General features: G+C 36.6%; 1 protein-coding gene across 6 annotated transcripts in view; it reads left to right on the top strand.

The window, feature by feature from the left end:
- TMTC2 (transmembrane O-mannosyltransferase targeting cadherins 2) overlaps window positions 1-13,891 on the top strand; it is a 466,566-nt gene that overhangs the window by 352,382 nt on the left and 100,293 nt on the right. For all 6 annotated transcript variants that reach the window (XM_017871703.1, XM_017871700.1, XM_017871704.1 and 3 more), the window contains one exon: window positions 2,356-2,437. In XM_017871703.1, coding sequence (XP_017727192.1) covers window positions 2,356-2,437 — 82 coding nt within the window. The remainder of the gene's footprint in view (window positions 1-2,355; window positions 2,438-13,891) is intronic.

Raw genomic sequence — 13,891 nt, 5'->3', positions numbered from 1 at the left:
ACCTTGTGCTTTGGGGGCTGTATATAAAACTAAATACGTTATTTGTCATTTATAACTCCGCATTTTTTGCATACTATCAAATATATGTATGTGTATATACATATAAAGTATCAATTAACATTTATTACAAACATATACGTAGGTAGTATAATAGTTAATTTACATGTATCATATCAGATAAATCAGAAATCCTAGGAGATAGGTTTTACTATTATCCTTTTTAAAAATTAAGACTATTTTAGAGTAGTTTTAGGTTATTAAAAATTGAGCAGAAAGTACAGAGTATTCCCATAAACCTCCTCACCTTCCCACAACCCCAGATATACAGTTTCCCCTTTTATGATCAACTTACTTTGGTGTCGTAGATTTGTTACAGTTGAGTGAATTACAGTCTACAGTTTATATTGCAGTTCGCTCTTTGTGTTGAGTATTCTATGAATTTGGACAAGTACTTAATGGCATGTATCTACCATTATAATATCAGATGAAATAGTTGCATTACCCTAAAAATCGCATGCTCTGCCTGCCCTCCTTTTTTTTTTTTTTTTTGTATTAAATAAATTATAGTTACGAGGTGAAATAATTTTCCAAGGGTCACATAGCTAAACAAGTATGGGAGCTGTTCTGCTTCCCTAGAATCTGTGCTCCTAATTCATACATTTGGCTGCCTGATTTGTTACAGTTACTAAATTATTTAGGGAAACTTAATTGGTAAGATTCTTGCTAATTCTTCTTATTTGTAACTTTATGAAGTGTATGTATAGGAAACATTCTGTCTGTGCTTTCCTTTGAAGTTAAAATATTGTGGGAAACATTGCAGGGAATTTAAAAATTTTAATTATTGGTATTTGACAAGATTTCCGATTTAAGGAGGAGTTACTGAATAGAGTAGCATTACTGAATTGATAGAAAAAATGAGGAAGTCAGTTATCTGGTCCTTTGCTTATCACTAGCTATAGGTGTTAGAGACACTAGGCTATGTCCTAGCTACTAGAATAATGAGTTAATGAAGGACGTAGCAACAGTGAGTTTATTTTTTAAATGAAGGAATGAACAAAAGGAGAGGGAGTATGAAGAAAAGAGTCAAAGCTGCGTAGCATGTAGCACAAGTTGTCCAACCCGCAGCCTGCAGGCAGCATGCAGCCCAGGACAGCTTTGAATGCAGCCCAACACAAATTCATAAACTTTCTTAAAACTTTATGAGAGTTATGCATGAACCTTTTTTTATAAAAAAAAAAAAACTGATAAGCTATCATTAGTGTTAGTGTGCTTTATGTGTGTACAATTCTTCTTCTTCCAATGTAGCCGAGGAAAGCCAAAAGATTGGATACCCCTAATGTAGCAAATTAGGTTAATTATATAACTCTAACAGTTTTAAAAATATATGCAAAGTAAGAAAAAAGCATTGCCTGAAGTTTATGTAGGTAGAGAGTATATAAATTAGGAACAGGCAGATGAGGTCATTTGTCTTTACCATGGTCTGTGGCTTTGGGCACCACCCAGTGTCTTACTACCCTTCACAGTCACTGTACATCTTCAATCCAACCATGCCAAACAAGATAGAACTGTTCCAGGAAAGTGCTTCTTAGGGTTGTTCTCCTGTCTTGTGCCATCCCTCTGTGTTACAGTGGAGGTAACTGTGGTTCAGAGGCGATAACTAGGTGAAGAATGTATGCTTTTAGAATCTGTTTCCCCTGTAGTATTCTTTAATGAAAAGTCAATTTGTTGTATGTAAACATTCTCCCATTTTTTGCTTTTTCTTGTTCATATGATGGTAATGTTTACTTAAAACCACAACAAAGAAGGTGACCTAGCTTTAGATTAAATCCTGGATTAGCCGAATTTTAGTCCTGAATGATGGCAGCAAGGATAAATAGTAGCTGCTTGAGATTCACCAAATTGTGACTTCTTTTCTACATAAAGGATGACAAAATCATCTCAAAATTTAAAATGGCCGCAGTTCTTTACAAAGAAAAAGAAGGAATGAAGAGGAAACAAAGGGAGAAAATAAAATAGAAAATGACAATAATGTTTCTTTAAAACTGTCTTGTCTTTCTGGTTTCCATGAAACCTTTTTTTTTTTTTTCCACCTTATCTCTTGCTTTCCTGGCCTGATGTTTTTGGTAGGCCATTCTCATCTTCTGTTATATATTCTTCATGCCTTCCAGGGTTCAGACCTCAGTGTTCTCTCTCAACACTTTTCCCTTGATCATCCTCATTTAGATAAAAACAATTTTTTTTTTTTCTCTCCTATGATGATTACCAAGTAGACATTTGGCTACTTCAGTTAGGCTCAGGCAGTGAAGAATCCCTCATGATCTGTTGCTGAATCATCCATTTTCTCTGTTTTTCAAGGGTCGTAAGAGTGAGGCTGAAAAGCTCTTCTTGAAGGCTATTGAGCTGGATCCCACCAAAGGAAACTGTTACATGCATTATGGTGAGTGGTTGATAGTTTTTTTTCCACGTCCCCCACATTTACTATTAATGTTGATACGAAATCTAGGTTTTGCTGCTCAAGAACATCTTAAGAGGAGATGGACTTTGTTATTGCAGATTTAGCCTCATGCTATATTCCTACCTTCTCATTCAAATCAGTCCTATTAAAGGGGCTGTGTATTATAATTTCCTTTAGTAATTTTAATAGGATTTTAACAGGGATGGCATTGCACAGTTGTTTTTTTCAAGTTCAATGTGGAGTTTAAATGAGATCTCATCAGGAAAGCATCTAGCTCCTTGCCTTATGCATAGTTTATAATAAAACATTTGCTTCTCTTCATTCTAAATGATAATGTATTCCTCACTGAGCATGTCATTTTGAAGTTTTAGAAGTTTACATTTTGACCTCAAAAATCTTGCTTTTTGGAAGATATGGATGTACACCAGCCTGTAAATGCCAAATATTGAGGCCGAGGATAAGCTGTAAAGGGTGCAAAGGATGGCTGTCTCATTTCGTTGAGCCTTGGCCTTAATCAGTCTAGAATGAGGTTACATAACAACTCTGTCACACTCTGCTTTGTCATTAGTAGTGAGTCATGTGTTTAGTGAGGCGAAGTATATAGCTGGTTTGATATTGTGTAAGATGTGCTTATTTCTGCCAGATTTGCAGTTGAAATTTCTTTTAGGGAGCCAAAACGCATTTACTTTAGCTGATGCCTTGGGGGAAAAAAGTGGTTTTTTTTGATCACTGTTGGCTTTGATGTATTAGTAACTATCAAGTAGTAAACTTAAAAGTGGACAGAAATTAAATATAAGGAAATAAAGCTAATACACTAGTAGAATAATTCCTTCTCCTAGTTTCTAGCTAGTAAAAATGAATCAGTGAAAGGCTGCAAATGTAGAAGAATGGAAATAATAAAATAATGGAGATATTCAAACAACCACAAATTCATTTTTTAATTTATGTTATTGTGTGTCTATGTTTATAAACCTAGGGTTGCAGTGCATTATCTTTCCAGCATTAATGCAGGATGGTACAACTCCTGATTTTGTTTCACAATGCAGTTGTAATGCCATGTTAAAATAGTAGTCAACTAATTTAAGTTTGCTACAGAATTTATTTTTATTTTTATAGGTTTTCCTATATGAAGTACTTCAGGATTTTCTTATGTCTAGTATTTTTGAGTACCTCAGCTGTATATGAAAGTAGTTCCATGGTGATTTTCCCTGAGTGCTAAAAGGGCTGCCTGTCATTGCATGTTATAAAATAGGAGGTTTGTTTGTTTGTTTGTTTGTTTTTCACTATCTACTGCCTGCATTTCATTTGCCTCATAATAATTCTACTACTGCATCTTCTAAACTTGTTTCCTATAATATTATAGACAATATTATATATAGGTTTTTCATAATCAGTTTCTTCAAACAGTATCATTGATCCATTTGAATTGCAATTTCACTATTTTATTAATTTTAAAAGTTGTCCCCCTTATTAATCCGATTATATCCATCCTCTATCTTATAAAAAAAAAAATTATTGTGAACTTTACATTACATCACGCTCCTAAAATATTTTTTCCAGTTGTGATAGTAGTGGGTATTTCTCCCATGAGAAATTTTTGGATTTAGTTGAACAGAAAGTTCTACAAACTTTTTTTTTTTTTTTTAATTTTTTGAGATGGAATTTCACTCTTGTTGCCCAGGCTGGAGTGCAATGGTGCAATCTCGGCTCACTGCAACCTCCACCTCCTAGGTTCAAGCGATTCTCCTGCCTCAGCCTCCCGAGTAGCTGGGATTACAGGTGCCTGCCACCACACCCAGCTAATTTTTGTATTAGAGATGAGGTTTTACCATATTGGCCAGGCTGGTCTCAAAACTCCTGACCTCAGGTGATCCACCTGCCTTGGCCTCCCAAAATTCTGGGGTTAGAGGCATTGAGCCACCACGCCCATCCTACAAACTTTTTATTTCATACAGTATTTGAAAAGCAGTGATAACAAATGTCTTTAAATGCATGTGTAAAAACTGATTCTTCTGAGTACCCTTGGATTAAGTATTTTTGACACACATACATTATAAGGAGTATTTTATTTTCTAAAGGAGGAATGACTATATAATTCAATATAATTTTATGAAATATAATGTTAGGTATTTTATGAAGTTGTATAAGTTTCAATATTTTTTCCTACTTTGGAATTGGTAATAGAAAGAACTCAAAATGAGGTTCCAAANTTGGGTATTAGGCATTGAGCCACCACGCCCATCCTACAAACTTTTATTTCATACAGTATTTGAAAAGCAGTGATAACAAATGTCTTTAAATGCATGTGTAAAACTGATTCTTCTGAGTACCCTTGGATTAAGTATTTTGACACACATACATTATAAGGAGTATTTTATTTTCTAAAGGAGGAATGACTATATAATTCAATATAATTTTATGAAATATAATGTTAGGTATTTTATGAAGTTGTATAAGTTTCAATATTTTTTCCTACTTTGGAATTGGTAATAGAAAGAACTCAAAATGAGGTTCCAAAAAGGAGTAGTAGTTAGGGCAAAATAATCTACAAACAGATGGGAAGGCCATAATTGAGTGAATGATATTCTTTCCTCACTGAGCTCAGATTATAAACCATGAAAATTTAAGAGAATCTTAATGATTTTCATTTAGAGGAATCTATTTCAAAGGATTGAATTTTAGAACTGGAACTGTAAAGTTCTGTTAAAATTATATAATATAACCCGTCTGTTGAACAAATAAGTAGATTGAAGCTTAGAGAAATGAAGTTGACTTGCTCAAGTTAATTACAGGTAACTTTTGGATTCCTTGACTACTGTCATGCTTTTTCTTCCATAAAATATATTCTGAGTTCGGGCACGGTGGCTCATTCCTGCAATCCCAGCACTTTGGGAGGCCGAGGCGGGCAGATCACTAGGTCAGGAGTTCAAGAACAGCCTGGGTAACATGGAGAAACCCCGTCTCTACTAAAAATGCAAAACCTAGCTGGGCGTGGTGGCGCATGCCTGTAATCCTAGCTACTCAGGACGCTAAGGCAGGAGAATCACTCGAAGCCAGGAGGCAGAAGTTGAGTGAGCTGAGATCACACCACTGCACTCCAGCCCGGGTGAGACAGCAAGACTCTGTCTCAAAAAAAAAAAAAAGAAAGAAAGAAAGAAAAAAGTATATATATATATATTCTGTTTTGTTTGGGGTTTTTGGGGTTTTATTTTTTTTTTGTTTCCTTTTTTTTCCCCAAAACAATGGCAAATAGAGATGTAGGTAGATATTTTCAATCAGTAGGCCCTGCTGTGCACAGTTTTAGAACTCAAATTCATATGTCATGACTTATTTTACAGTTCATGAGAATGTTTTTTAGTAATTTTAATATTTATACAGTGTATCTACTATGTTCAACCTCACTGTTCTGTGTTCAGAAAGAAAGTAATGCTCTATAGGAAATAAACAGGATGATGTCACCTTTAGAAGGTGATGAGTAGGAAGTTGGATACTCCTTGAGACAAGGTAGTCAGATAAAGCATTTTTGAGAATATGATATTTGAAATCTCTATGTTAATCCAACTATTAAAGAGCCAGGTTCATACAGAAGAAAGAGAAAGTTAAAAGGTTTAAGACAATATTAGGCTTGTGTTCACAGCAGAGAAAAAAAAAAAAGCTAATGTGACTGGAACACATTGAACCAGGTAGGAAAATGGGACGAAAGGAGGCCACAGAGGAATCAGAGGTAGGGCCCATAGGGACTTGGAGACTGAGCTAAGGAGTTTTGCATTTTATTGTAAGTGTACTGGACGGGACCATGTGGAGAAGACAGGACTAGAGAAAGGTCAGAATAGAACAAGGGAAACTCTGTAGATAGTTGTTGCAATGTTTTCATCAAGAGATGATGGTGGTTTGGACTTGGAAGTAGTTGTGGGAATGTAAATATTTATACTGAAATTATATGTTTACTTCCTTTAGAAGATTTTAACATAAGAGTAGGGATGGTGTGTTTTCCATTTTTGTATCATCAATATATCTACTATATTGCTGTTTATACAGTAATGTGCAATGTATATTGAGCTCAGTTAGGAATATTCTCCATTCTAGAATTGGATCCGGATTACAAAATTGCCTGAAAGGATGTTCTATTTGAATTTTATTTCTTGTTTAAGGAAATACATACTATGATTCTCATATTAGTTTCTTGCCAACTTGCTGGTTATATATATTCTTAGATTGTTATGCCAACAGATTGAATGAATAATAACACTTCCTCAGCTTAAAAATAAATGTTTAAATGAAATATATGTGTTTTGAGTCTTTTTAAAATGCTTTTGCAAATGCCAATGAAAATGCCAGAGTTTGAGTGAATTTTGTATGGGAAATCCACTCTCTTATGTGATTTTGTACTTCTGATTTGCTTGTTAGTGAATTTCCAAGTGACTTGGAAAATATATCCAGTTGGGATTAGACAGAAGGAATTACAGGATTTATATTTGCTGCAGTGGTGATTAGAAGGCAGTGTTTTAAAATGCTATCAGTTACTTGTATTTTTGTATCCACTAGTTTTGTTTGGGGGAAGGGATTGCATTGCAGATTGTCTTTTTTTTTCTTTTTTTTCAGATTGGCTTGCAAGAAAGCAAGCAAGGCAGGTTTATACAGTTGGTTCAGTGAGTTGGTTAAAGGTTGTGCTGTGTGGTACCTATAGTCTCTGGGATTCAGATTTCTTATCTGTAAAGTGAAGGATTGACATGGACTCCAAAAATGTTTTCTAGTACTTCGATTTCTTGTCGTTTGTAACATATACCCAATTTCTCACAGCTCTTTTCTCAAAATTTTAAGGAATGTGTAGAAAATAGGTTTCAAACTATGGTATTAGTAATAATACAACACTGTGTATTTGTATGTTGTCAAGTATTCCCATGTCCAAGTGAGGCAAATAATATAAAGTCTTTATTGAATTCAGTTTATAAATCTCAAAGGTGAGGATTTGGTGCCTTGGTGTCTCATGTGGGCCTGTAATTCAAGGGATTCTTTGAATTCTCTTGTGCCCTCCAAAAGAATGAAGATCAAGATGAGAAGTCTCTCTTTAAAATTACTAGAAAATCATTATTTCAGATAGAATACATTATAAATTTTTTCTGTAGGTGCATAGTAGTAAATTTGGTGTCGATTGAAACAATTTAAATCAATGAATTTTTGTTACAAGGTACCTACTGCATATAAATTCTGGCACATGGGGAATTCATGAAATATTAAGGATTGATGTTTGAAAAGTTAAAAGGGAGGAGATTGTAATACTATTGAAAAAAGTACTCTCATGTACAACTCAGACAGTTTCTTCTTTTCCTGCCTTCCTATTAACAGTGAGTTTCTAAAAAGCTATGGCCCCATTATATTTGTTATTGATACGATGACATAGTTCATTTCCAAGTTCAGCTGTGTAGTGATGAGTCCTAAACTTCTTACTTTTTTTTTTTTTTTTGAGACGGAGTCTTGCTCTGTCGCCCGGGCTGAAGTGCAGTGGCCGGATCTCAGCTCACTGCAAGCTCCGCCTCCCGGGTTTACGCCATTCTCCTGCTTCAGTCTCCCAAGTAGCTGGGACTACAGGCGCCCGCCACCTCGCTCGGCTAGTTTTTTGTATTTTTAGTAGAGACGGGGTTTCACCGTGTTAGCCAGGATGGTCTCGATCTCTTGACCTCATGATCCGCCTGGCTCGGCCTCCCAAAGTGCTGGGATTACAGGCATGAGCCACCGCACCAGGCCAATCAACTTTTTTTCAATACAAGAATGAATAAAGAAGGGTAGACTGGCCTTTGGTTAGTTTTCAACTTCCATTTTCTCGTCTGTGCCCCCTTTTTTTGTGTATGAAAATAGAATCCACTTTAAAAAAATGTTTATAACTAGGTCATGCTTTGCTAAGGAGATGTACAGTTATGTAAAATTAGCATACTTTCTTTTGAATCTCTCTTTTTATAGGACTTTAGAAGCCACAAAGGCAAGATGATAAGAACTTAATTAAGTCGTGAACGTAGGGAGTAGACAGTGCAATAGATTTTTAACAGTGACATGAATTTGGAACGAGGCACACCCAGCCCTACTTGCAGATTATCTCCCTGAGCATGATGTAGCCTGTGCTGCACTCTCTGCTCCTCAGTGTCATAATCTAGAGAGGATAACTATGGCCTAAAGTTGTAAGGATTTATTTACAGTTTTATAAAGTAACTAGCACATAATAAATGCTCAGTGAATTGTGACAATGGGGAATTATTATTTTAAAATGATAAAAATATTCTGGAGAACGATTAAAAATATGAAAAAATTTTTGAATAAGGTGTATAAATAAAGGGACAAATTAAGGGAAGAAGAGATACAGTAAAAACCTAGGATTAAGAAAAAGAGGACTGTATACCTCTTTACATGTAAACAAAAAGATCAGAGAAAGGGAATAATTGCAGGAGGACGGAAGATTATAAATAACCTTACAAACAGGAGAGTAGACATTGTGCTCAACAGTCTAAACAGTTCTTTAAGGGAAAAATAATGGATTGTTTCCATTATTCCATTATTTCCATAAGTACATGCTCACTTAACTGGGTAAATCACAGGGGCTTTTCTCTGTAGCTACAAATCTCAACATGGCTCATCTTGGTGAACTCCGTAGTGTCTATGAAGTGTGTATTGTGTGAAGATAAATTGAACATACACACACACGTTGGTGGAGCGGGAAGAGAAACAGTTTTTCCAGTCTTACCTATTTTGACTCGGCAAGCGAATCCACTTTGAGATCCTTGTTTGCAATTTATTCTTCTGCCTTAATTAAAACAGTTATCTCAAAGCTTGTGTGCCCTGCTATTAACTATTCTGTGTTTTGCTTGACAATCTTGAAATGAGTATCAGAAAAGCCCATTGAGATGGTGTGCGAGCACAGTGAGAAGATCTGGAGCTCTCCTAGGAAAAGGATGTTTGGGCTCTTTGAGCTGTCTCTCTCCATTCTCATTACTGCTCTAACTTAGGCTCAGAGGAATGGGCTCCTTTCTTTAGTTACTCAGAAAATGTGTTTGAGTCCTCTTGTCTGTCTTATCTCTTTCCTAAAACTCCCTAGTGTAAAAATGCACCCCATCCTATAAATGGTGATGCTTACTTCTGGGTCTTTGAAGTTGTATTCCTCATCTAGTTGCATCCTTCTCTTCCTCTTTAGATGATAAAACCTTGCCGATAGTTTGAAACCCATTGTGAACTTATTTTCTCTTTTGAAGCTTGATCCCTGTTGAATCTGTGTATCACTTAAACCTATGATGAAATTGCATTACCTTCTATTCCTTGTCCCTCCCCGCATTCCTTCTCTCTCCCTTATAGTTTCTCACCTCCTCCCCAGTCTCCCTTCTTGTTCTTAGCCTGAAGAAATTCCCACACCCTGTCAGACACTCATCGTAACTCCCTCAATGGTTTCCTGGCATTCCATAACCCTTTTGGAAAGAGTCAGGGGAGAAATAAATTCAGTAAAGTACTTCTAACCTTCCTGACCTCCTTTCCAGTTGAGCGCAGGTCCCTGGCCTTCTGTTTCTCTAATCTTCTTCGCACTAGACACCTTCCTTGCCACCTGTCCAAATCAGGACAAATTCTTGGTCTCATGTTCACTTAGGAACAAATCCAGGGCCTCGCAGTCTCACAATAAGCAGCCCAGATTGATCTCTTGGGTATCTTTTCCTTGTTCACCAGGCCACCTGTTTTCTTGGCTGGTAACTGTGGCACATTTATCACATTAGGCCTGTCTCACAAAAACCAGCATTTACTCACTCAGGCTGCCAAGGACATAAAAACACAAAGCAACAAAATGAATAAAGGGAAGGCTAGAGAAATTAGTCTGAGAGTGAAAGCATATTTGAAATGCCATGGTGACTGAGAAAAAGACACTCAGCAAGGCTTCTCTCAGAGAGGCAAAAAAAGACGAGCCCCGTCATATTTTTAATTATCTCAGACAGAATTAGCATTAACAAGCTACCTCTCTTTAGTAGTATCCCCTACCTACAACTAGTCTAACGCCTGACTGCTGCATTATCATCAACCCTCTCTTACCAGAAGTGTTACTACCCTCTTCTAGTAAAACACCCCATAAATGACTTGCCTCAATTCCCTTTTATGCAGTCATCCTGTTACCACTAGATGTGACTAAAACCAGTTAGCCCAATTACTTCCATCGTGGCTTTTCCCCATTTCTAATCGTCGGAATCTTTGAAAAAGTCCCCAGGTACAGATAGTTGCTTCTGGGATGCTGGCAATGTTCTGTTTCATGATCTGGCTGCTGGTTGAACAAAGCCAAACCAAAATTACCTCCATTCAGAAATAGAAATGATGCATTCAGCCTGTGATACCCCACACCTTTTCCAGTTTATATGAGTTTTGGGGTTAAACTATCTCTGTAATCTCCTCTCTCCTCTAATAAAATGGAACTTCTTCAAGGATAAATATTGTGATTGTCTTTGTATGCCCACTGCAAGTACTACCATATTTTGTGTATAGTAGGCACAATATTAATTTGGGGGGTATATTAACCCATGAAAGAAACTATCTTCTGTTTTCAGATTATTTCTTCTTCTGTCCCAGTCTGTTGAATTTATGTCACAATACAACACCATATAATACATATTAGACAAATTGCATAGTTTGAATTGTTCTGAAATTAAAATACCTTTGTGATATCTGAATTTTTTGTGCGTGTTCCAAAGGAAATTCAGAGTCCTAACATCAGGGCCACCATGTTGCTCAAGTCCAGAAAGCACCATTCATAGAAACTTCACTATGAATGGCACCTTTGGAAAGCATGCATGGCCATTTGCTGCAGCTCTGCCTAAAATCACTGCAAAATATGGAAATATAAATAGAAACATTTCTGCTGACAAATGCTGGATAGCTTGCTCTTGAAGATGAGAACCACATAGAGATATTATTAATATTAGTTGGTTCAGTCCTTTCATTGAACATGGCATTTCTTAAATCCCCAGAGTGTGCCAGTAAGTAAGAGAGAAGACCACTGAGATATCTAGGGGGAAAACATTGCAGGTGGAGGGAATAGTGAGTGAAAAGACTCTGAACCAGGAGCCATTCTTCCTCTGATGTATTACAGGAACAGTAAGAGAGGGTGGGGAAGAACCCGTGTTGATCATAGCAAGCTGTGTAGGCCAGCGTTGATTCTTGGATCAACCGTAGAACAACAATCCGATTTCCATTTAACCAAGATCACTCAGACTGCCGTTTTGAGAATACCTTCTAGAAGTATGGGGACTATTTAGGAGATTATTGCTGTCATCCACGGTGATGTGGTGGCTTGAGACAGAATGGTATCAGTAGAGTTCAGATGATTCTGGACACATTTCTATNTTCTACAAAATAACTGTCATTAGAAAGCAAAACAAACTTTTTAAAATATCAGAATGTTTAGAATGGATGTATTAGCTTTTTAGACATGCACCCTTTTGTTTTCCTTTGTTTGGAAGTCTTAATATTTTCTATTTTAAATTTTCTATAATGAGCACATTACTTTTATGAAGGACAAATACTTTAATAAAATATGAAAGAACAAGCACCTTGTTTTTTGTTTGTTTGTTTTTGAGATGGAGTTTCACTCTTGTTGCACAGGCTGGAGTGCAATGGCACGATCTCAGCTCACTACAAACTCTGCCCCCCGGGTTCAAGCGACTCTCCAGCCTCAGCTTCCTGAGTAGCTGGGATTATAGGCAGCTGCCACTATGCCCAGCTAATTTTTGTATTTTTAGTAGAGACGGGGTTTTGCCATATTTGGCCAGGCTGGTCTCGAACTCCTGACTTCAGGTGATCCACCTGCCTTAGCCTTTCAGAGTACTAGGATTACAGGCGTAAGCCACCATACCTGGCCAAGAACAAGCATTTTAATCTATTGTTTGGGTAGATAGCAGTAGAATTATGGTAACCAACTAATTATCCAAAATTACTGAATAGAACTCAACATATAAACTTCTAAGACATAAAAGCAAGAAAGGAATAAAAGTAGAGAAAGACCACTTGCATGGAGTCTCTATTAAATATAATATTTCCATTATGAAATCTTCAAATATTATATTTGATGAATATATTATATATTTGACAAATCTATTATATATAATAGATTTGATGAATTCATAATATAATAGTACATTTGCTGAGTACTTTTGTGGCCTGAGAAATTCACATTTAGCATCTTGTTTAATTCTCACAGCGAGATGGGGAGGATACATGACTATGTTTATTTTACAGATGAGGAAAGTGACATCATCAAGCAGTGACTTTGGAGTATATTACCCAAGATTTCAATGCCAGTTAATAGTAGATAAATTCTTTACAGGGCCATTTGTGCTATACTGCAATGTTATCATCTCTTATGTCAACATATATAATTATAAGACCATGCTAAGATGGTATGATGACATTCTGTGGTGATGTCATTTGTCACCCACAAAGTTTGGTTGTATCTCTTCCAAAAAACGAGAAAGAAATGAAACTGTGTTGTAATGTATACTATAGGATTGCAAAATTCTTCACAATATTAGGATGATTAAATCAATTCAAGTAATATGGTGTGTCCTTATTCCACAGTTAATGAAAATTTGTAGAAAAGAAAGAGCTTGGCATCATGCTGGGCACATATGTGCTCATTAATGCTAGTGCTGTATTACTGAAGCTCAGTGTTTAACAATTACATTCCTGACCAAGCGCTGGGTACTTTTCTGCATATTTTTGTCAGTTCCTGGGTCCTGTGAAGAAATAACATTACCCCTATTTTACGGATATAGGATTTAAGGTTCCAAGAGTTTAAGTGGCACTTTGAAGGCCCTAGGACTAGTAAGTTGGCAGAGCAAGAATTTGAGCCTCTTCTGACAGCCCAGCTTACAATATGTTTATGGTTTTCCTTGTTCTTTCAAAGACATGCTCTTACTAAATGTGAGCCTTGTGAGTCCCCAATAGGGACACAGACCCAGAGCCACATTGCTGATATTATGGAGGACTGCTGGTGAAGAGACCCAGGGAGCTCTCATCGTTGTGTTCTTGAAGGCCCCAGGGAGGAAGGGCAGCTTGAGAACCTGGAAGGTGCAAAAGGAAAGGAGCTCATGGAGAAGTTAGTAAAAAGAAAAGGAGGAGGCATGGCACCAGACGTCACCCAACATGGTGTTATTTACACTATTTCACTTGTTCCTTCTGGTAACTCAGTGAGATTATATCTATGTGAAAAGTGAAGAAACTATAACTCAAAACCAAAGAATCGAGACAATAACCAGAGTGGCCTTGCCACAGGGTTTCCAACCATGCCTACAGTGGTGCTTCACCTAGGAAGGTGGGTCAGTCAACTTTTTTCTTTTTTTCTTTTTTCTTTTCTTTTCTTTTTTTTTTTTTTTTTTTTTTTTTTTTTTTTGGGGGATCTTTCTTTTTTCCCCCGGGTTGAAT

The sequence above is a fragment of the Rhinopithecus bieti genome, unplaced genomic scaffold (assembly GCF_001698545.2).
Source record: "Rhinopithecus bieti isolate Rb0 unplaced genomic scaffold, ASM169854v2 scaffold_5023, whole genome shotgun sequence".
NCBI classification, from domain to species: domain Eukaryota; kingdom Metazoa; phylum Chordata; class Mammalia; order Primates; family Cercopithecidae; genus Rhinopithecus; species Rhinopithecus bieti.
This window is presented reverse-complemented; position numbering and strand designations above follow the sequence as displayed.